General features: G+C 39.9%; 2 protein-coding genes across 4 annotated transcripts in view; one reads left to right on the forward strand and one right to left on the reverse strand.

Annotated features, from left to right (window-relative positions):
* The first annotated feature begins 15060 nt into the window (after positions 1-15060).
* SMIM15 (small integral membrane protein 15) lies at positions 15061-19812 on the forward strand. Of its 2 annotated transcripts, none has more exons than XM_082622343.1 (3): positions 15061-15183; positions 16366-16495; positions 17412-19812. In XM_082622343.1, exon 3 carries the CDS (start codon positions 17424-17426, stop codon positions 17646-17648), a length of 225 nt encoding a protein of 74 aa, XP_082478469.1. In that variant the 5' UTR covers positions 15061-15183; positions 16366-16495; positions 17412-17423; the 3' UTR covers positions 17649-19812. The 2 variants fall into 2 exon arrangements, with proteins under 2 accessions (XP_082478469.1, XP_082478470.1); XM_082622344.1 differs by lacking the exon at positions 15061-15183 and adding an exon at positions 15191-15507.
* Positions 19813-24205: 4393 nt separating this feature from the next.
* The window catches only part of NDUFAF2 (NADH:ubiquinone oxidoreductase complex assembly factor 2), a 192614-nt gene continuing 191970 nt past the window's right edge, over positions 24206-24849 (reverse strand). The window contains exon 4 of one of the 2 annotated variants that reach the window (XM_082622339.1): positions 24206-24527. In XM_082622339.1, the coding sequence (XP_082478465.1) occupies positions 24276-24527 (252 nt within the window). In that variant the 3' untranslated portion in view covers positions 24206-24275. The remainder of the gene's footprint in view (positions 24528-24849) is intronic. The other variant, XM_082622340.1, reaches the window with a different exon arrangement.

Below are 24849 nucleotides of genomic sequence, written 5' to 3' on the forward strand. Positions count from 1 at the left end.
GCCTACCCTTCTGAAGTTTTTTCTGGAGTTCATGTTACTCGAATATGAACATACCATCTCCCCACATATTCTTTAACAACTTTGTGCCTTTACTCTTTTTTTTTTTTTGCCATGGCCGCTGAGCCTGCGCGTCCGGAGCCCATGCTCCGCAACGGGAGAGGCCACAACAGTGAGAGGCCCGCGTACTGCAAAAAAAAAAAAAAAAAAAAAAAAATTACTCCCATATTTAGCAGCTCAGAATAACCAAAACTGATTATCTCACAGCTTCTCTTGGTCAGGAATAGGGGGCACAGCAGGGCTCAGGGGTTCTCAGGAGACTGCATTTGTGGTGTCAGCTGGAGCTGCCATCATCTCAAGGCTTGACTGTGAAGGAGAACTTCCGTCCAAGTCCACATGTGTGGTTATGGCGGGGTTTGGTTCCTCACTGTCTGGTGGCCAGAAGCCCTCCTCAGTTCCCCTGCCTCTCCATAGGGCAGCTCACAGCTTGGGAATCTGTTTCCATTAAAGTGAGCAAGTGAGAGAGCCAGGAGAGGGTGAGCTAGATGGAAGCCAGAATCTTCCTGTAACCTAATCCTGGAAGTGACACCCCATCCTGTTGCTGTATTCTATTCAACAAAAGTATGTTATTTGGTCTACCCCAAACTCAGCGGGAGAGAATAACAAGGGCATGGATGCCAGGAAGCAGGGATCATTGGGAGCCATCTCAGAAGCTGCCTACCACAGACATTTAATGATACTTGGCTTAAAAATTAACCTACCTTAAAGGAATCCCAACCAGACTGCCTTAACATTAGGAGTATGCACATCATTGGTTTCCTTGTAAAACTGATCGAACCTGCTTTGACAGAGATGAACCAGAAGTAAACTGACAGGTATACTTTCTAATAATAAATTTATATTTTTTGTTTTATTATCTAACTATAGATATATTAATTTAAGGCCATTTATACAAGACAATATCAAGGGAGGTCAGTTTGCATAACTCCAGCCTTCACATAGCCTTATGAAGTATGTCAATGTGTTTTTCAAAGGTAGTGTTCCTCTTTCTTTTCCTGAACATCTTCCCAGTCATACAAATTCACAGAAAATAGGCCACTTTAAGTATTTAACATAAATTTTGTTTTTAGTGAAGGGCAGGCAACAGTAAATCTAAAGGTAAAATACCAAGCAAAAAAGGCAAGTTAATGCACAGGCTTTACGCTGATCAAAGTAATCAATTTTAATTTTATTTCATATTTTAGAGGGAAAAGCCAACGTATTGGACAATACTGAATACTGATCTTAATAACCAAAATTTAAGCCTTCCTTCAAGATCCCATCAATACAAAAGACTTCAGTTGTCTTCAGACGACTCACCATTTAAGGCTAAGATGGCAAGTTGAAATGGCTTAACAATATTTAGTAAAACAATACAATGTAATAAAAGCAAAAATATCTGTGTTAAGGCACAAATGACTTGCATCCTTGAACCTGATGTGCACAGCACTTTACACAAAATCCTAAACTTTAATTTATATTCCAACTACAAAATGCCACCTCCCAAAAATCAGTTGGTTTTTGGTGCAGAAAGTGCTAGCCTTCCAGATTAAGAGTACTGCCTTTGATAGCACCTTTCTCCTTGAATCATTTCCTAAATATTTGTTCAAAAATATTAGTAGCCCATAAAACCTGATGTGATTTTTAAAAGGGTATGATCATAATGCAAGGTTATAAAAGATGTAACTGAGAAATTGTGTTTTAAGTACTTTATACATGGGCAGAAATGACTTATGAACAATCTATGTAGTTTGCTTTTCAAAACATAAAAGAGCACCACTGAGGGGAAATCCACCCTTTCCTTTAGCTGAAGCAGCAATTTTTCATGACTTGATTAAAGACATGGAAGACAAAGCCATGATCAGCTACTATTACCCAACATAAACAATTCTGTTTCAACCACTGTGAGTTACAGCAGCCATGAGGATTAACGCTAGTGACCTGGACTGTCGAAGCCCTTTAACCACTCATTCCCTGAGCCATTCAGTGCTCATGGCCTAGACATACTTATTTGGGGCTTAAGTTTGAACTGATTAATCTTACTTAAAAGATGGCTTTTTAGCTGCCAAACTGAAAGGCTGGTTGAAAACAGACGGGTCATCTAAAAATTTAGTATGTTTTTTTTTTTTTTCCCGCAGTAGTATGAGTTAGCAATTCTAAAACTACCTTTCACGCATTCTAATCTTGAGCAAATGAGTAAATATACTGAGGATAACGGTAGCCAGGTTTCCTTCTGTTGATGGAGTTACAAATATGAAAAAACAGAAGACTAAAAAGTAGTGATAGACTGGAATTGATGGTATCAGTATAACCTGGTAGTTTTTAATAGGCACAGAGATAAATATAGGTATTTGTATGCATATTCGTCTGCTGAGAGGAACTACAAGCAATGACACACGAGGAGCAATGAGCAAACCTAGCACTCAGTTCATGGTTCCTGGACACCATTCTCCATGAAAAGAAAGCAGAGCTCCTTGAAGAAATGATTTATTCCAGGGCTGGGGCAGGGGAAAGTAAAAGATGAGCTGGGAACATCTGGTTGTACCAAAAAGTAAGAAAGGGCTTAAAGAATGACGAGGACATGACACATCTGGGGCTCCTGACACACAGAAGACACATCCTGGCACTCCCATTTATCAAATCTAGGACAATGAGAACATCAAAATAAATAATGATGGTAATGGATTTTAATGTTAAGAATCCATAAATCCATCTGTTATAAATAAATGAGTGAAGCAGAAGGGAAATATTTCCTTTTATTAGAATGTCAACAAATATAGATGGAATGATGGAGTTAGAAAATCTGTCACTCAGTTGGATAGGGACTGGGGGGATGGACAGGTTTGTGTCCTGTGGTCAAGTGTTCAGTCTCTTCAGGGCACAGTGATATGCCAAGAGCTGTTTCTCAATGGGCATACAATTATCTGCTGCAGATGGCATGACAGTGCTTCAGAATCCCAAGGGTCTGTGTCATGATTCTTCCACTAGACTTGCCATAAATTCCGCACCACATCTTTTCCCATCACTGACACCACTAGGATCTGCTGGATCATATGGTCCAACTGTTAGTCAGGGCTGCTTGCATTGAAGCCTGGAATTGTCACAGAGCCCTTTTCTGTTCTGGGTCCTATTTAAAGCTGGCAGCCTTCCATGTCACTTGGTATCTAAGCCAGAGCACTTTTCCTAGTTGTAGAATGTGTTGATTCCAGAAGCAAGAGGCCTACAAAGTGCCCTACCTCCTTCTTTGTGGTAAAGGCTGTAAGAGGCAGCAATTTGTCTTTCACTTTGGAGGGGATATCCTGATACTCCTCTGACCGCTGGCTAAAAACTTTACTGAAGTGGCTGGTCCCTGAAGCTTCATAGTGTTTATCTCCCATCCTCTGGAGTGCGTGTATCTTACCAAGGTCTTCGGCATACTAGCCACCTCTTGCTCATCTGTCCAATAAGCATGATGTTATCAGTAAAATGGACCAAAGTAGTGTTCTGAGGGATATTTAAGTGGTCCATACTTCTTCATGACAGGATGGGACAGTTAACACAGCCCCAAGGCAAAATTCAGTCTAAACGAATATCGCTGACTGTTCTTCATGAATGTGAACTGTTTCTGATACTCTTTTCCAGTTGGAATGGAAAAAAAAAAAAAAGTATAGCCAAATCAGTGATATACCATGTATCTGAGCCCTTATTAAATCTGTTCTACCAGAGTCCAGCACAGAACGGCCACTGTGATCAGGGTCTTTACTTGGTTAAATCCATAGTATATAGTCATTCTCCAGGATCCATCCAGTTTCTTTAGGGCCCAGACTGGTAAGTCAAAAAAATAGGATTGGGATTAGCACCCCTGTGTCCTTTAGGTCTTAAAGGATTAGTGGTGGCACTAATCCTCATCATTGCCCTAGGACACAATATTTTGCCTGACTTACTATCTTGGAAGGAGCGATGGGAAGTTACAGAGGGCTCCATTTGGCAGCCCCCGCTATGATAACTCCTACCTCCACAGACCTGGAACCCACTGCAGCAGTTACTCCCACTGCCACACATATAAATTCCAATTATGCACTTGGGGACTGGGAAATGACCACTGGGTGGGTCCATGGACACACTGGGCCCACTGTGAGACTAACTTTAGCAAGAACACCTGGTCTGGTAGGCTCCCATTCTAACAGTAAAGCCGTGATGTTGCTTTGCATCTCTGGGTATAAACATCAATGCTGATCCTGTGATCAAGTCTTCAAAATACCTGATTATTCTTTCCCCAGGGTGTGGTCACTCAAATAGATAGACATAGAGTCCTTTGAGAAGAATGGGCATGCACTTATGTACTTGCCATGGTGTGGTAGGGTTCTTCCTCCTAGGAACCTGTTCATATATTCAGTTCTGGATCTGAAAATTGTCTTAGGTCTGGGAACTAAGCAAGGGATCACTACTTTTTATTGCAATTACTGCCCTCAGCCTCCAGCTCCTCTATTCTTGCTTTTTATAGTAACAGACGTTAATGAGCACCCTTGTGGACTGCCCATCTATTTTCCCCCTAGGGAGACTATTCTCTATTAGCCGTCTCCACAACTCCTTTTGAGTCAAGACCTTGCCAGTCATTATGGTAATTGTGGCCTTCTAGCTTCTGCCAGTTAAGCAACACCACCTGGCCTCTTTTTCTTCAGGGCTCTATTATTCCCATGGATGCTAATGAGCCAGCTCTGTGGCTGCTTCTCTTACCTCCATCCCTGGCCGGCAAACTTCTCGGTGATGTTGGTGCCTCTCTCACCACTGTTTTCCTGATGGCCCTGGGTGAATGGTGTATCCTCTGGGCACATTCATGGAGCATAATCCTCTGATGGGTCTTCTGTTCTGGCATGCCCACTTCGCTCAGCCTCTTTATTCCTTCCTCTATAGTCTACCAGTACTACTCAGACATTTTTCACTTTGCTGAGAACTGGCTGTTTTTTCTAAAAGCCATCCCATTAGCTAGCTTCCCCTGAACACTAGGGTCTGACTTAGTTTGTGCTACTGTTAACAGAAGACCACAGACTGAGTGGCTTAAACAACAAACTTTTTTATTTCTCACAGTTCTGAAGGCCGGGAAGTCCAAGACGGAGGTGCTTGCAGATTTGGTGTCTGGTGAGAGCCCATTTCCTGGTTCGTAAACAGCTGTCTCTTTGCTGTGTCTTCACATGACAGAAGGGACAGGTTAGCTCTCTGGGGCCTCTTACCTCCAAATCACATTGGGGATTAGGTTTAAACATACGAATTTTGGGGAGACACATTCAGTCTATAGCAGAATTCTTGCTGGGGTGTTAAATCCCCCATACATGAGAAAGTGCGCCCAAGTCAATGATTTCTTATTCATCTAATCTCATATTCTCGCCCCTTTGAAAAAACACCTTTAAAATCCAATCCCAGGAGTGTTTTCCTGGTTCCTGCCAGTAATGTCAGTTAAACCATGCAATTTTTTAGGAGAATAGTCTCTTTCCTTCCTTATCAAGCCCAGCATGTCCCAGCTGGGTTATGCTGGGATTTACCAGTGACTGGATTTGTTATTGGTTAATTATTGGCTTGACAGCCAGGAAAGAAAGAGGAGGGCAGTGTTGGGGAGGAGGGCTACTGCCTTGGGGGCAAGGGGCTTCTTCAGCATCTTCCAGCACAGCAAATATGCTAGTTCTCACTAGAGAAAGGCCACTACCACTGCAAGCCCTGAGAGTCCAGGAGTCACAGGGGCATCCATTGGATGACCCCATCTAATGTTTAGGATCCTAGATTTCCCCACCTTCATGTTAACAGACCCACCTTGGCAAAACATTCAATGCTCAAATGTCTTTGGAGCTCTGTGACATCAACAATTAGCTGGCTCTTCAGCTTGCAGTTCAACCAAGTCTTGTCTTTCAATTCCAGGTGATAAAGCCCTCTCTGTAAGCTACCAAAGAGGCTCTACAGCTCTCACACTTAGCTGTTAACTGCTTGTTAACAGCTCTGTTTCTCATTTTCCTTCAGCAGTGCTCCAATACAACTTAGCAGTAATCAGCCAACTCTTTCTTTGTAGGTATTATTCCTCCCATATTTTTCAAATACCTGCATAATCACACCTACCACAGTTCCCCTCCACTAGGACATTGTCTCAAGTCAACACTGGTGAAACCTTAACGATTTATCTGCAACTTTATGCCAGGGGTGGTGAGTGCCCCATCTACCCACCAGGGTGGCATCTTCTGGCCAGGTAATGAACCTGTTCTGAATCCCAATTTTACCATCCCAGAGACCAAGATGGGATTAAATGTGTAAGATTTTTTTTTTTTTTTTTTTTTGTGGTACGCAGGCCTCTCACCGTTGTGGCCTCTCCCGTTGCGGAGCACAGGCTCCGGACGCGCAGGCTCAGCAGCCATGGCTCATGGGCCCAGCCACTCCGCGGCATGTGGGATCTTCCTGGACCGGGGCACGAACCCGTGTCCCCTGCATCGGCAGGCGGACCCCCAACAACTGCGCCACCAGGGAAGCCCTAAATGTGTAAGATTTTTATTAGAGGAAATATCTGTGAGAGAAAATGGGGAAGGAGCTGGGCAAGACTGGGTAAACTGTCACACCATGATGCAAGTCTGACCCCAAGTGAAAGAGAGAGGGGAGGAAGACTGGGTAGAAGCGTCCTAGACTGCAGTGTAGCCTATGGAAGGCTTGGCAAGACAATGGAGGAGTCCCTGACCCCTCACTGGCCATGAGAGGAGTCTTCTGTCTCCCAGAAGCAGGACTTAGTATCTCTACTACGCTCAGTCACTGAGCTATGAAAGAAGCAAAGAGTTAGCACAAACAGTGATGGATTTCTGAGCACAGCAGCTAGGGCCTTTGGGCAATTAAGCTCCTTAGAGCAGGAGTCTGTGAGGTGCATTCTCATAGCCATCTCTTCATCCTAGCAAGAGGCAGAGTTGGGATTCAAACCAGGTAGTTTGGTTCCAGTCTATATGTCAACCACTGCGGTAAGAAGGTATCTCTTAGAGCTGTAGAGGTCTGAAACAAATGGTCCTCTACCATGTCGAAAATTTACACAGCAGGTTGGACCAGACTGGTAGGAATCATTACACTCCTCTAAGGAGTTTGTACTTCATTCTACAGACAGTAAGGAGGGGAGAGGGGCACATCACAGATTACTGTATATGAATATATTCCATACGCATTGCATACACACATGAATAATTTATAGACCCATATGTAGCTTTAGTTTCTTGTGGTATAAAAAGGTTTAGCAGACTTGAAAACAACTGCAACAGTGATTCCTGGACTGCATATATGGTAAGATGGTCAGAAAGTGCTGACAAAGCATTCACATCGTGTAGGAAATAAAAACTTGAAAAAAAAATGGACTCAGACGAATTCATTTTCACTATTTACAATCATTATCACTTTTTATAAAATCTTACTGTGGTACAAGGGATCAAAGTTTCATTTAATTTTTACTATTTTATTACTAGTATTGAGAATTACCTTCTACCATTTTTATGCAGAGACACTCTTTCCACTTATGCTGTGTGTCAAATAGCCATAAATAACCACTATTTATAACATAATTCCCTAGGAATCTGTGTAAGCTCCCAACAATCAATTTACAAATGAATTCTATAGAATTCAACCTCATAAAAAAAAGGCTACGGGCTTCCCTGGTGGTGCAGTGGTTGAGAGTCCGCCTGCCGATGCAGGGGACATGGGTTCGTGCCCTGGTCCGGGAAGATCCCACATGCCGCAGAGCGGCTGGGCCCGTGAGCCATGGCTGCTGAGCCTGCGCGCCTGGAGCCTGTGCTCTGCAACGGGAGAGGCCATAACAGTGAGAGGGCCGCGTAATGCAAAAAAAAAAAAAAAAAAAAAAAGAGGCTACATGTTTATTAGCTAGTCAGTATTGCAAAAAAACAGGTATTATTAATTCTACTTTATGGACACAGGGACCTAGGCACAAAAATATTAAATGATTTATTTGGTCCACACATGATCAAATATGAACCTAGAACAAGAGATTAAGTCAGATTCTTATACACCTATACTCATTAATAATACAAGTCTACAACTGCAGTAAGTCCTACAATAGAATATTGAAACTTAGAGATGAAAAGAACCTCAGGAGGACATTGGTCCAACTTTCTGTATGAAGGCAGGTATTATTATCTTCTTATTACAGAGAACAGAAAATTAGTTGATCAAGGTCAATTCTAAAAATTAAGAAAAACTCCAAATTCAAAGCCTCTAGAAACTCATCATATGCACCACTATTATTTATTACACTTCAAGGGGACATATGTGAATAAGAAAGGAGTTTTTGGATTTCAGACTGTTTCACTTCCTGACTTAAAAGTGTAAAAACATAAACTGTGAACTCAGCAAAAGCAATTTATGAATTTGGGACTACGATATGTGTCTAAATGATGGTTTAGGGAACTATATTTATAGCCTGGCACCAGTAAATTTTTGTTCACTTCTAAATCTAGATTCCAAATATACACATTATACTCTGAGGGCTATTAAAGGCACAAGATAGCTTTCAGAATTAAGACTTTGGGATGCAGTTTCACACAATGATTTCCTATATTCCCTAGTTCTGAATGATATGATTATAGTACAAGATTTTAAAATAAACATAAAAGTTAGAAGCAGTGGAAGAATTTTACTAGCAAATAACTACTTGTTACATATCAAACATCTTTGTAATGTTCTGGGTTTCAAACGCTTGATCTACAGGCATAGTATACTGTGCCTTATTTCACCAGGAACTGGAGGAATCTTACTACATGAACATATACAATAATGACAGGTACAGAATATCTGTCCTAGGAAAAATATATTTAAAAAGAAATGCAAGTATGCAAGTCAGGATGGATGTTAAACATGAATTTCAAATTTGGCTCTTGAGCTTCCGGTCAAATCAAAGACAGGCAAAATTCTTCCTATGAAAAAGTGGCTTCCAAAACACTTTTTAGAATCACATTCTAAAATATCTCATATGGGACTTTATATAAAGGGCATTGTATGACACAGAGGACAACATACCTGACAGTATCATACAGCTAATATGGTTATGTTTGATATGGTTTCTTCAAGTAGCTTGCTTAGGTGAAGGTGGAATGTATAAAATTAAAATGTTACTCAGCAAAGGTGATGGTGCTAGGGGCTGCTTTTGCAATACACATGGTTTTTGCACTGAAGGATTCTTTTTATTTAGTTATTTATTTATTTATTAACATCTTTATTGGAATATAATTGCTTTATAATGCTGTGTTAGTTTCTGCTTTATAACAAAGTGAATCAGTTATATACACTGTAGGATTCTTATACATGGATTAGTTTTCTCAACTGGACAGCAACTCCTATTTAATGGCTACGAGACCCTAGCACAGAAATTAAAGGTGACTTGACACGGCTAATATTATTACATCATTTAGGGATAAGCCTAATATTTGAACTTCTAGATTCAGCAGGAAAGCTTACTGTCTCTCATGACTTAAACAGGACTGCAATCCAAGGCTTCAGAAGAATTTACTGGAAACTTTACCCTTCCAAAAGGGTGCCCTCTAATTACAGGGTATTAGTTTGCTGCATATGCATGTATAGTACATTCTGGAGATACAGAATTGTAAATAGTTTCAGTGTTAAAAAAAAGCAGAAACAGCCAATTTTTAGTGAAAAGACTTCTATAAACTACCCAAAGCAGCAATACATATCACTCAAACACACTGAAATGTTTCTTAAACGTGCAGAAAGGGCCATAGGCAGCAAGGAATAATCAACAAGAGAAGCATCTACTATCTAATCTTTCTTTTGCAATCTGCATTGGGAATCATAAAGCTGGGAAATATCTAGAGAGGGCATCTAGCCTGCATATACACACCCCATTTTCAAAGATCTCTATTTATATCTCTAGTCTAGCTTGTTCTTATCTTAAATCTTAGCACCTACAGTCTAGGACTAATTCCTTTTATCTTATCAATGAAGATGATGAATCACTATGTTCCTTTAACATACTTTTATATACTTGGAAAGCCTTAAGCAACTAGTTTTCTTTCATTAACAAAATAACCACAATTATTTTTATCTTTCCCTAAATCTTATTTACTAATCTTTAGACCTATTCTTACTGGGGCAACTCTTATTACTTTCAAAACATACAATAACAGTTTGGTACTTTAACACGAGCTTTACAAGTTCCCAGGATTTAGATTATTTCATGATTCGCTGAAACACTAAGTTTTATTTGTAAGTGGCAATGTTGTATCTTGGAATCAATTATTCAAAACAATATTCTTTCTAGGTACTGTGGTAACTGATCTCATATAGCTTACATTCTAGTGGGAAAAAATAAACAATAAACCAGTAAACAAGATGTCGGACTGAAGTGTTGTGAGAAAAATAAAATAGGGGTAGAGAGGGCTTTTGTGAGGAGGTATCATCTGATTTGAAACCTCTAGTAAGGTAGCAGCCCTGCAAAGATAATGTTCCAAGCAATTTTTGCCTAAGGTAGGTTTAACTAATTATTCTGATATACATACATATATATATATATATGTATGTATATCTCCTTCTGAATTATATGACCTTTCACTGCTCCCTACTGAATCCTCTTGTTCTTATTTTGAAGACAAATTCCATCTCTATCTTTTAAAAGCTTTTCATTACCTCCTTAACTGGTATATCCCATAAAGTTTAAGAAGCATGCCTTCTAATTTAGACAAGTATTTCATAATAATATTAGCCAATTATTTCATTTAGGATGTGCTTTTGCCAAATTACATTTAACAATAAGTGAAAAATAACAATATTTGAAAAAAAAAAGTCTTTATGTTACTGGATAGGCCTAAATGAATTTTCCAGAAAATAATACTTTGGTGATGCTTTCTTTGTAGGCAAAATAGGCTGAAAGCAAACTGGCAGAGTATGATCCATTCAGAAGATGAAGCTGAAGGGAGGGTGGAAGGTTGAGTGAATCACTGATGCGTTGGTCTAATAGCAGTGAAAGTGCTCAAAAGAGAAGTAGAGACTGACAGATAGGTCCTGTATGTGGGATGAAGAAGCAAATCAACTGGCAAGGCTGGAGAAAACCTTCTACACCACACTAACTCTTTGAGACATGCTGCCACCACCTGGGCAACAGACAATTTTGAAGTATGGGAAGATTTTAGTTGTGATTATTAGTTAAAATTAACAATTACAGATTTAAAAACTTACTTTCATTTTATGAAATCAGCATTTTCGTCTAGTCTTTGACATTAAAAAACAAGCAGGGATTTTGGGGGCCAGATCTGTTTAGAATTCTGCCCTACTTTTTAAGTCTCTGGTTCCTTATCTGTAAAATAGGTATAAGAATACCATCCTAGAGTTGTTTACTCTAAGGATTAGTGATAACAGATGCGAAGCATCTAGCCTAGTACCTGCTACACAGTAAGTATTCAATAAATAGCCTTTAAAAATTATTATTCTGCAGTATGATCTTCCAAATGTCACTAAAACCCGACTATTACTTTTTAAATTACATAAATGGACCTATTAAGAAACGTATCTGCACTGTGTTGGTTTTTTTTTTTTTTTGCAGTACGCGGGCCTCTCACTGTTGTGGCCTCTCCCGTTGCGGAGCACAGGCTCCAGACGCGCAGGCTCAGCGGCCATGGCTCACGGGCCCAGCCGCTCCGCGGCATGTGGGATCCTCCCAAACTGTCCCCTGCATCGGCAGGCGGACTCTCAACCACTGCGCCACCAGGGAAGCCCGTGCATTGTGTTTTAATGGTAGGAAATACTCACAAATAAAAATTAGGGGAGAAAACAATTCTATCAGAATAAGTCAAATATGTGAAACGTTACTGCAAAAAATAAGCACAAATTGTTCAGCCGGTAAGAAAGCTCTTAAAATCTTTAGTTAAGTCTAGATTATTATAATAGAATGTTATTCAGGCTTTACTCATTCACAATTGACATGAGTCAGGGTGAAATGTAACTTTGTACCATTCAAGAGAAAAAAGAGTTTTAAACAAACTAATGAAAGACTAGGACTTCCTTTCTTAAGAGGAAAAAAGCTCAGAAATTTGTAAGGCTCCATTTTCTTTTTTTTTTTTTTTGAATTTTATTTCATTTTTTTATACAGCAGGTTCTTATTAGTTATCTATTTTATACATATTAGTGCATATATGTCCATCCCAATCTCTCAATTCATCCCACCACCACCACCACCTCCGCCCCACACCTCTTTCCCCCCTTGGTGTCCATACATTTGTTCTCTACATCTGCATCTCTATTTCTGCCTTGCACACTGGTTCATATGTACCATTTTTCTAGATTCCACATGTGTTAATATACAATATTTGTTTTTCTCTTTCTTATTTCACTCTGTATGACAGACTCTGGGTCCATCCACCTCACTACAAATGACCCAATTCTGTTCCTTTTTATGGCTGAGTAATATTCCATTGTATATATCCACCACATCTTTATCCATTCTTCTGTCCACGGGTATTAGGTTGCTCCCATGACCTGGCTATTGTAAATAGTGCTGCAATGAACACTGGGGAGTAAGGCTCCATTTTCGAAATATAACTGCAGTAGAGTAACTAGTGCGGATGGTGATGTGATATGCTACAAAGGAATTATTCTTATGCAAAGACAAACCCTCCTTAATTAATAGTGCAAGCTTTAGTTACTTTGGTTAAAGCTACACAAACGGTTAAGATTTTATTTCTTAAAAATAAATACAAGCAGACCTTATTTCCTTGTTATTCTAAGTTGATATTCTGAAAGACATTTGCAAGAGAATAAAAAGCCAATTAAGGATCTTTCAAATAAAGACTAAGCCCTTAAGAAAACTGGCTATGATATTTCCACTAAATTCCTTATTCTGCTGCTGCTTATGAAGCCGAAGTCAGAAAAATGGCCAAATCCAGCCCAATCAACAGAATTTTCAAGCTGAGAGAACCCCAGAGATAATCTAATAGCTTTCCACATACACAAAAGGAAACAGGCTCAGAGTGACTTATCAGAGTATCAGATCAGCAGAGACAAGGCCTGTGAATCTCAACTCCTAAGCTGAGACTCCTCTAGAAAGTATTCTCGGGGCTTCCCTGGTGGCGCAGTGGTTGAGAGTCCGCCTGCCGATGCAGGGCACACGGGTTCGTGCCCCGGTCTCGGAAGATCCCACATGCTGCGGAGCGGCTGGGCCCGTGAGCCATGGCCGCTGAGCCTGCGCGTCCGGAGCCTGTGCTCCGCAACGGGAGAGTCCACAACAGTGAGAGGCCGGCGTACCGGAAAAAAAAAAGAAAGAAAGAAAGTATTCTGCAGCATCTGAACCAATCTTGATGCCACCTTTCATTAAGGCAATGCAGGTAGCAGTAGGGGCTCAGCTGTGGCAACCGCTATGCTATTCCTGGGCTTTCTGCCTGCCCTGGAACTGGAAGCTAGATCAGTAATATTAGACAGTGAAAGCCTGATTTACACTAGAGCCAAAGACGTACCGAGGCTTCCTTCTTCTGTGCCTTTTATTCCGGCGCTAGACTCCTATGCATTTCACAAGGGATGCAGCAGGGTGAGCTACAGGGGAGGCAGTAATGAGGAAAACTGTCTAACCGTGATTAAAACAACATACGCATATTGGTCTCTGGAGTGAAGGACGTTAAAATAAATTCTGACCCTCTCCTGGAGTTACTATTTGGGCAAGTTTACAAAACCACACAGAGTTACCATCAGCAAGTCAAGTTTTCAGTACACACAATCCAATGACTGAGTCTTATTCTGGCTACTACAGGTACAGGCTAGGTCCAAGCAGCGCAAGCTTTGAAACCATCATCCAAGTTCTCAAACAAGAATGAGTAAGAAAACAACTGCTGCTAATACAACATACAAACATTAACATATGCCCAACAAACAGTATTTTAGATCATTAGCTTATTTGCCAAAAGCCTGTTCCCTGGTAAACAATAGTTATTGTTGTTATACCTAAACTAGTTATACATGTCACAACTTGCGCCTCAAAGAGAACATTCTATAGTGTTTCAAGAATAAAAACCTGCTTTATTTGGCACGCAACAGTGAGGAGATCTTGCAACATTCGAAGAGGTAGTCAAACAGAGCAGTTCAGTGCAAGAGACCACAAAATCTGATCATCAACCAAACCAGAGTTAATCTCTCAGTTCCTGTAGAAGACAATATATTAACTCACTCTTTCTGCTTGTTGACTTTTGAATCCCTTTGTGTATTGGAAGAACAAGTACCTCGGTGTGAACTCTACGCCCAGTTTAATTATTTATCAAGTTTACTCTGGGCAAGTATCGATCATGCTTTTGTGAAAGAGTTAGGTTCTTAAATTAAAAACAAACAATAAAAACCCCTCTTCACACAGCATGGCTGCATTTTCCCTTAGTAACAAGGTTCGATGGACCCACCACGGTCCAGCTGCTGCTTTGTCTCTTCGACGTGAGGCGTTAACTATTGTCCAACCCGAAGATGAGAGGGTCAAAGAGTGGGGTGTGAACCCGAGGAACTCGCTAGAATCCTTCAAGAGTCGCCGTGTCACCCTCACCTTGACTCTGGGCGGTTTGTGGGAACCAACTCCTTTCTTGCCGCCGCTCTCTGGCTGGAGTTTCCCAGGGTCACGGACCTTACCCACCGGGGCCCTCCACCCACAGCCGGGCTCCTGCAGGGGAGCGGCTGTTCCCCGGCTGACTTCGGGGGCAAAGGTAGGGGGCCCTCCGTGCTTCCGGACCGGCTCCCGGAGGCCGGAGCCCACCCGAGCCTCAGGCAGGACGCCGCCCCGACAGAAGGCGCGAGACTCGGGCTCCGAGCCAGCGACCAGCCGGGCGCCCCCGCTCGCCCCACGCGGCCTCACCTGCCGCTCCCCGGAAACCCGGGCGCCGCCCCACCCTCCCCGCGTGCTCGAAGTCCGGGTCCCGGGCCCCACACTGCAATGGCGCAGCCGGAAACTGGCCCCTCGACTTCCTCAGGCCGGATCCAGGCAAGGGCCGGCCTGTGGGCGGGTCGGGAGAGCCGCGGCTTCCGCCTTCCTGCTTCCGGCCTGGAGGTTAGTTGGGAGTGGGGGGTCCGAGCCCACCGTCTCGGGCGCGACGTAAGGGAGGCCGGTGGTGGCCGCAGCCGCAGTTTTGCCCCCTTGCCCGGCGGAGGCGGCCACGGCGCCGACGGCCCAAGGTGTGGCGGGGACGACCTCTGATTCCCGGGGGCCGCCCGTTATGCGAGCCCCGCCGGGCCCGCGCTCGCCGAGGTGGAGGGTCTGGGGAGCGTGGCCCCAGGGGCGGGCGGCCGGGTGCGGTGAGGAAGGAAGGGTGAGCGAGGAAAACACAAGGAAGGAGGGCAAGTGCGGATGGCTGTGAAGTGCCATCAGCTGCAGCTTTAGGCGCCGCGCGGGTCTGGTCCGGAGGTCAAGCCCGACCGATCCTTCTCGGAAGGAAGAAAATATTCCTTGGAGTGTGGGAGGCGTGTGCGCTTGGGGTCCGAAATTGAGGTGCATGGGAGGTGTGTGTCTTGTGGACGGTAACTCCTTTCTCTGTGTTAATGGCTAAAACTCGGCCATAACCGAGTCCTTCACTTCCGCTTTCCTCTTTATTGCAAAGTTCTTTTGCTCATCTCTGAATCTTGCATTAGTTAATTTATTACTGGGCTGGAGAAGCTGCAGAAACAGATATCCGTAGAGCCTAGGCTCGACTGTGTGGGTGGGACCCTACGAATGGGGTGGGGAGGCTAGGATATTTAACGATATCTTAGGCACTTTAAATGTGTCTTCAGTTGAAAATATGAAGAAGTTGTGATAGGATATAATTAAAACCAGTCATGGTAGTTTTATGTAGGTGATGGGATTGTGGGTGATATATATTTTGTTTTGTTTATCTCTGGGTTTTCTATAAAGAACACAAACTGTATAATAGGGAGACAAAAAAAAACATTTTAAGAGTAAAGCGGTGTTTGATTTTGCGATTGTATACCTAACTCTATAAACAAATAATTGACCTTTTTAGTATAAAAAGTTCAAGATCTGGGAATGGATATGCTGTAACATATCAGTGAGCTAACTTATTTTATATGTTAGTGAACTTCGTAAATAATTTTATTTTTGAAGTAAGTAATTGAGTAAAATATTTGATCTCGAGTAACTAGGATTTTCTTACAGGGCATTTACCATTTTGTAATTATTTCTTTCTTAAAATTAGAAAGCAATAGATATTAAATGTATTTAATGTGCCAGGCGATTTTACATGTCATTTATAGGTTGCATATAGAGAATTTAGAAATTTTCCATTTAAAACTGTATTATAATTATTCCTTAAAGTTGACTTTTAACGTTTTTCTTTTATCTATTCTTTTCAACCCAACCAGTATATAGAATTTAAGCATTCTCTCAGAAGTGTATGGTAGAGCTAAAGAAGACAACCAACCAAGGGTCATCTGAAATTGTGATTGGCTAATAATCCCAGGACAAAGTTAGAGATCACTACTCAAGCATAAGGTAGATGATTTTTTAAATGCCAGCTGAAATTTTAAGTGACTGTATATACACCCATTCCTACCCAGGTATTCTAATTCTCCACTTTGAATAGAGATCGACACAAACATGAAGGTTGAAAAGCCTCTGGGGCAAAATAGAAAATGTCACTCAAATCCACAACATCCTCATTTGCCAGATGGCCCTCCCTTAGCAACTCAAAACGGAACAAAATGCATGGCACCTGTAATGGTTAATTTTCTCATCTATTAAAGTTGTTCTCATTTACTAAATTATGTCCTCAAATAGGAGTCCTCAAAGCTGAAAGAGGGCATAAAATAGCATGTCATCTTTTGCTTATATCTCTTTGCATATGAATGGATATTATGGTTCCCTTACCCTCTCTTTTCATTCCTGGAAACAGCCATCCACTACCTCCCTTTCTCCAGGCATTTCACATATTCTGTGGCTTTCAAATAGCAAATGTGATGATTGTACTTTTGTTAATTAGCACTTAATAGTACTAAGGCCATGTAAAAAAATGACAATGGGATTCAGCTGTTTCCTGGAATGAGCACATAAAACTCAAAATTCTTTTAAAACTCTGCTGCTAAATAAAGTTTGTCTTGAATATAGGAGACATATGAGAATGCCTAGTCTTATGACAGATTCCACATGGTTTTTCCTTTTATCTTCTATAGCTTCACATCTTTTAAGTGTCACTCTTCTGGTTGTCCTAGGTGAATTATTTTTTCTTACTAGAAATATTAGTCCTTATTAAAATAGTACTAATTAGTACTTTTTTAAAACAACCAACCAAACTATTGAGTGATAATGGAATTCTGAGTTAACTGATTGTATGGGGTACCTTTTTCAAAATTTGATTAACCACATAGTCTTTTCTCTTGTTGTCTCTCCCCCCACCCCCTGCTTTCCTAAGGCCGCTACGAAGATGTTTGATATAAAGGCTTGGGCTGAGTATGTTGTGGAATGGGCTGCAAAGGACCCATATGGCTTCCTTACAACAGTTATTCTGGCCCTAACTCCATTGTTTCTAGCAAGTGCTGTACTGTCTTGGAAATTGGCCAAGATGATTGAGGCCAGGGAAAAGGAGCAAAAGAAGAAACAAAAACGTCAAGAAAATATTGCAAAAGCTAAACGACTGAAAAAGGATTGAAGGAATGAACAGGCTCTGCAACCAGAGGAAAATCATCTGGAAAATTATGCAGCTTTGGAAGGACCCATTAAGGTTTCTTTTCAGATCTTATGACAGTATTATTTAGTAAATGAAGTCTGAGCATGTGGAAGAATCATGTTAATTCTCACCTGTACTATAGCAGCTTTTAGGCTTCGGTGTAGAAGTCTGTTGACAGTCACTGTAAATTGGCATTTATTATGCTACAGATTCTTTATAACTGACTTAGTCATTTGCCTTTTTGCAGCGTATGTACTAAAGTGAAAACATCCTGTGGAGAAAAATGGCTTTAGATTATGGACTCTATTCAAATAATGGCTTAAAATGGGGTCCTGTTCTGGACAAAGGAGATTAAGAATGTAAAAATCAGAATTGTCCTGAGGTGAAAAGCATGCTTTGGCTTAAAAGAGATACAGTGCATTAATCACATCTTTTATCATTATTACTTATTTCTTGAAATAGAATCATTTCTGGCTTCCTCAAAGCAAAGTATTATTATTCAACGAGTACTTCTATTTTCTGTATTTTTCTCATTTTAGCTTTTGAGATACTGATAATTACCAGACATTCTGCATTTTTAAAAATCTAATTTTATAAAGAATTCTCTTATTATCTTGACCATGTAGATTACCACTTACTGGATATAACAATTTTTGTACTTATGAACACTGCCATTTTCTTAGAGATGACTTGAGTAGAGCAACACTATGATTTAAAGCTTGGAGTAAAAATGCCAAACATTGTAGTACCTTGGAACCAATTAATTCTCACTTGTGCTATAAGTAGAAATGTGAAGTAGTTAAAATGTCTTATCAAATAATTTACTGATTATATAATACCACTTTTGTTTTTCATTCCATTCTTTTAATTCTTGTGGTAGTGATGTCCTTTACTTTTTTGATCAAACAGGTTCATGGTGAAAATTAAAATTCAAATCTCTTTTAAGGAACTTTTAAAGAGTAACAGTTAAGTCATATTTCATAAATGGTAAAGAAAGGCTTAACAGTTGGAAAAATTTTGTTTAGCATAGTATTAGTTGGGTGAAAAAGGTGTAAATCATGTCAAAATTAGAATGTGTTATAGTTAGAAATAAAGGACTGAAGGATATTTCCTTCAGTTAAGTAGTATAACTGGAACTTTTTACTCTTTAACATGGCTTTTATAAATGCATGGTTAATAATTTTATTTGTTGTCAGTAATTAATAGCTTATTGATGTTTTCCTCACCCCTGATAATGAATTTTAAACTACAAAAAAACTGTCTAAAAGCTTTAACTTAAAAATGAAACTAGATATTGAAATAAATTTGATACATTTTTATAAAGAGGTACTGGGCTTTGTTTTTTTTGTGGGGGGGGAGGAGTAATAATTCAAATTAAATATGTTATAGAAGTTAGACTTTTCAGAGGGTTACAAATTTCATTTATAGATAAGCATGCAGTTGACCCCTGAACACCACCCTGGGCTTTGTTTTTCTTTGTGGGGTTAGGAGCATGAGTCCTCCCTTGCAGTCAAAAATCCCTGTATAATTTATAGTGGACCCTCCCTATACATTGTTCCTTCCTATATGCAGGTCCTCCATATCTGCAGTTCCGAGGTCCCTCTGTACCCACAGTTCTTCATCCGTGGATTCAACCAACCCTGGATCATGTAGTATTGTAGTATTTACCACTAAAAACATCTGTGTATAAGTGACCCCACACAGTTCGAACCCATGTTGTTCAAGGGTCAGCTGTACTTGTAAAAGTTGAGAGCAATGTTTCTCAAATATGAGAACCTAAGGGCCTCTGAGAATGTTTATGGCCTGGTTGAACAATACTTATTACTGTCATTTTAGGTTGTCAGTTCCTACTTGGTGCCAGTGTGATCAACACATTGCAGCTCCAAGCACTGAAATAATTCAGTGTTTAATTACAAATTATTCAGGTGATCAAGGATATGCTTTTTATACTGTCATTGAAATTTAAACAAAACTTAAACAGTTATCCACTAAAGCTATGGTTTCATTGTTCATTGTGACAATTTAAAGGTATTTAACTAAAATAGGTTTTTCTGTAGTCCCTGTTAGTCTTAATACAATTTTGTATTTGTTTGGCATAGGCCATTCATTGTTTCTTCAGCTTTTCCCAAAATTTATGGAGCCTTTTTACATATTTAAGATCAACAAGGGGGGCTTCCCTGGTGGCGCAGTGGTTGAGAGTCCGCCTGCCAATGCAGGGGACACCGGTTCATGCCCCGGTCCGGGAGGATCCCACATGCCGCGGTGCGGCTGGGCCCGTGAGCCATGGCCGCTGAGCCTGCGCGTCCGGAGCCTATGCTCCGCAATGGGAGAGGCCACAACAGTGAGAGGCCCACGTACCACAGAAAAAAAAAAAAATAAAATAAAATAAGAAAAAAAAAGATCAACAAGGTTTTATAATATGTGTCTATATGTTTGTGTGTGTTGGGGGGTGGTGTAAATTAGAGACTATAGAGCTTCCTCAATTTAAAATGGATTACATCCTGATAAACCCATTGCAACCTGAAAATAATTTACTGAATAATGTACTGAAAGTGAAAAACAGAATGGTTGTGTGGGTATCGGTTGTTTACTTGTGATTGCATGGCTGACTGGGAGCTGTGGCTCCCTGCCACCGCCCAGCATCACAAGTGTCCTACTGCACACTGCTAGCCCGAGAAAAGATTAAAACTCAGAACGTTTCTGTTGAATGTGAATGTGTATCGTAAAGTTGAAAAATTAAGTTGGGGACTGTGTATTATGAGGTTTGAGAGTCTTCAGAAAAATCAATCTTTTATTGTAAAAAGATTACTGTTATGGTTACAAGAATCCCATTTACTGTTACCCAGAATAATTCTTTTAAAAACTGCCTACCTATTATGTTGTTTCTGAAGTTCTTAGAACTAATATAATCAATTACCATTTTATGGCTGGTTTTTTTTTTTTTTTTTTTGCTGTACGCGGGCCTCTCACTGTTGTGGCCTCTCCCGTTGCGGAGCACAGGCTCCGGACGCACAGGCTCAGCGGCCATGGCTCACGGGCCCAGCCGCTCCGCAGCATATGGGATCCTCCCAGACCGGGGCACGAACCCGTATCCCCTGCATCGGCAGGCGGACTCTCAACCACTGCGCCACCAGGGAGGCCCTATGGCTGGTTTTGAAGGAAAAACAAACAAGCTGCCTATAACAAACATTTTACCACCAAAAAGTTTGTGCATCAGAATTTGATCCATAGTGTCCATGTGGTAAACTTCAGCATGGTGTTACTATATCAGATGTGCAAGGGGATTTTAAAGCTATTTCCTGAAATTACAGTGAGCAAACGAAATTAGTTTCGGATGCTGCAAGCTAGAAACCCAATGTTGAGATCCACTATAACTAACAGCTCGTCACCCATTGTTAGGGGCACTTTTTTTTTTTTGCGGTACGCGGGCCTCTCACTGTTATGGCCTCTCCCGCTGCGGAGAACAGGCTCCGGACGCGCAGGCTCAGTGGCTCCGTGGCATGTGGGATCCTCCCGGACCGGGGTACGAACCCATGTCCCCTGCATCGGCAGGTGGACTCCCAACCACTGCGCCACCAGGGAAGCTCTGTTAGGGGCACTTTATACCTCATCTGGTTTTAAGTTAGAGGAAGTCTGATACCTATTTAGGAATGATTGCTTTCAGGTTTGCAACTGATTATAGGGTCACTCTGAATTACTTCATATCTGTAATATATAAGGACAAATTCTGTATTTCTCAAACATTAAAGGGGATACCATGTTCAAATACCAAATACCAAAAGTTTGGGAAACACAAGATAAGACAATTCATTTCTTCATGATTTCCTGGAGTCTTTTAACCTTCTTTGACTATCATAGACTCTCTGTTCTTTTCCCCCAAAGAACACAAATAGTTTGAGAAAGCCTAGTCTAAATGAATTCAGGTTACATTTTAGATAATGTGGTTAATGAGATAGCATTAAAAAGGTCAGTATGATGGTATTGGGTCAAGGCTGATGAAATTGGAAGTAAATGAGAGCCAGAAATCAGTAAAAATGGAATGCAAAAGGATAACATAATGGGGAAAAATTATTTCCTCCATTTTTTTTGATTTTTAACTTCAGGTATCCAAGGCATAGCTAATAGGCTAGATTTATATGGTTAAACCCAAAAGGCAACGCATGTATACCTGAGCAGTTTGTATAATAAGGCCTTTGGGGGAAAAAAATGCTATATGCATGTATAGCAGAGGCACAGGAAGTCAGGAAGGATTTATCTGAGTACTTAAAGGTATGTATGACACTTTAATTATTATTATTATTTTAAATTAATTAATTATTTTTGGCTGTGTTGGGTCTTCGTTGCTGTGCGTAGGCTCTCTAGTTTCAGTGAGTGGGGGCTACTCTTAGTTGCGGTGCGCGGGCTTCTCATTGTCGTGGCTTCTCTTGTTGCGGAGCACGGGCTCTAGGCTCGCAGGCTTCAGTAGGTGTGGCATGTGGGCTCAGTAGTTGTGGCACGCAGGCTCTAGGGCTCAGGCTCAGTAGTTGTGGTGTGTGGGCTTAGTTGCTCCGCAGCACGTGGGATCTTCCTGGACCAGGGCTCGAACCCGTGTCCCTTGCATTGGCAGGCAGATTTTTAACCACTGCACCACCAGGGAAGCCCCACTTTAATTATTTTAAAATGAACATTTTAACTTTTGAAATTAAAAAAACTGCATGGGTTTTGGAGTCTGTCTTGAAAAGATGAAGAAAAACATTTTCATTAAAAAAAACTTGTAAATTCCCCAAATATAACTATTTAAAATATGAAATATGGTGGACAAGTGAATATTTTATGTGAAACTTTGCTTCTGCTTTGCGTGTGTCTGGCTTAAAAGCCACATATAAAAACAAGATTGTTTAGAAAGGCAATCTTAATTAGGCCAAGATTATAGTCAGTTTTTATGTAGGACTAAATGTTCTCAGAACTCTGTTCTGATACCACCTAACAGGGTAACCAGTCATCCTAAAAATGTTAGTGTTGAGGAAAGGAGTGTGGATGGATTACTACAGAGTTTATTCCCACCTCTCAAAATCACTTTGAAAGTGCATACTTTACTAATAATGGGTGGGCCAGTATCATCTTCTTATATAAGATAACTGTTGGCTAAGATTTTCTTTTATGTAGAACAGGTATTTTTAAATGAAAACCATAAAAATTAAAATTAACATAAATTCTGTCATACATTAAGATATTTATAAACAGCCTACCCAACAAACTTTTGTAAAATATGTATATAGAATACAGTTAATAAGCTGATAGGAATTTGGCAGTAGAAACATTCTATTCTAGCATGTTAGAATTTACAGTTTTTCCTGTAACCTGGGGTTCAAGAACATCTTACTTTACAGTCAATTATACAACAAATTTTATCTTTTTTTATATTGCCTAATAGCTAGTTCCTTTTTTGCTTCTTTGGTAAAATGTAATACTACTTTGTAATAATGTAAAGAGACAGAATGATGAACTTGATATTAACAGGGCTGCTGGAATGTTAATATACCACCTAGGGGCTTTTTTTTTGTCATTTCATAAGTATTATGGTGATTACATTTGATTACTTGTTTTAGTATAACATTTTATAAAGTTGTATTTTTCTGTAGTTTATTTCTTAAGCAATTAAAAATTTTATCTTCTAATATTAAGTAAAAATCTCAGTCCTTATTTATTGAGTAGTTGCTACAATGTCAAACACTGTTAGAAGACCTCTATATTAGAATTAGAACTCTGTTAGCAACAAAAACTTGGTTGTGTATTTCAGAAAATGTATGACACTTTTATATATAATCTGTATTAATGTTGTCATCTGTTTATAATTTTCTCCAATATAGAAATCACTGTTATCTCCACTATCAGTGGAATCACGTTCTGAGAACTCTGCCCTATTTTCTATTTCTTCAGAGTAATTTTTAACCTCACAGAACTGCAATTACTTTACCATTTCTCTGTTTACCATCTTTTCAGACTTTTGTGATAGATTGTCTACTTCCATTGGTCCTAATTCCTTCTTTAAAACTCCAACCTCAATCCTACCATAAAATAGCTTTTGTCCCATCTACTCATCAATATCATAGGGTGTTTTTCATTTATCAAATAAATTTTCTTGGCCTCCACGTGTTTTATCCAAGTTCATATTTTGATTAGTTCTTTAGAATCTTACAGAGTGCCTCTACAGAAATAGCAGTCTTCTCCTTTTATATTTCATCATTTAGGACAGTTCAATATTTACCCTTATCATTTTCTACGAAGATATATTTTGGGTGGTTTCTAAATGATCGTAAGGATCTAAAATGTACTGAGCATTTACAGCTACAAGATACTTCTCAAGGGAGCAACTCAAAGAGGAAAAAAAAACTAAGTAAATTCATAAACAGAGAATGATGACTAAATCAAGTGAAGGATTTAAGTCTAAAAGAAGTTAGGTTCCTACAGTTCATAACCTCACACTTCTTATGCATAGTAAAAACAAGTTCTTAAACTTACTGGAATAGAGAACTATTGTACAGTAAGAAAATACAAAGTAACTTTTTACTTTTACTTGTTAAAATAGTCACATACATATATAAATGAAATGATTTTACCACAGTGCATTCATTGATTGTGGCTCTTGCCATCTTGTGGCATCCAGGATCCTGGCTGAAAGGTTTTACCAGTGCTGGTGGGAGCCACCGAGGATTCTTCTTTTCCAAAGTACGGAGCGGAGGCATGCCCTTTAATCTGAGTTTGAACTGGTGGAGCCAAGTGTTCCTTGTTGCTCTCTTCTCTGAGGAGTTTTTCTTTTTCATGAAAGTCTTTGGTTTTCATTTTAATTTCTTCTTTATATTTTTCACTCTTCATTGTTTCCTGCAGGCATATATAAATGAAAGAAATCATTAAATTCCTAGTTAGAAGAAAACAAACTACAGGTTTTGTAAAAATAAAATAGCTAATAAAAAATAAAGTACATATATACATGATACTTGCCTTGCATTTAAATAATATATAGATATGTACAGGGTAAGTCTGAAAAAGCTATCTGATTATATATTGATGTTATTTTGAATTAAACAGCTATGTCCTTGTATACTATAATAAAAAGATGAGAAGGATAATGAAATAGAAATATTTACTACCCAGTAAGTGAAACAAACCACTTAACATGAAATATTACACCAGAGCATAAACG

This window comes from Mesoplodon mirus (genome assembly GCF_964341445.2).
Source record: "Mesoplodon mirus genome assembly, chromosome: 5".
NCBI classification, from domain to species: Eukaryota; Metazoa; Chordata; class Mammalia; order Artiodactyla; family Ziphiidae; genus Mesoplodon; species Mesoplodon mirus.

Excerpts from the sequence above, each read along its gene's own strand:
- SMIM15 (XM_082622343.1), top strand. The coding sequence starts at position 17,424 with ATGTTTGATATAAAGGCTTGGGCTGAGTATGTTGTGGAATGGGCTGCA.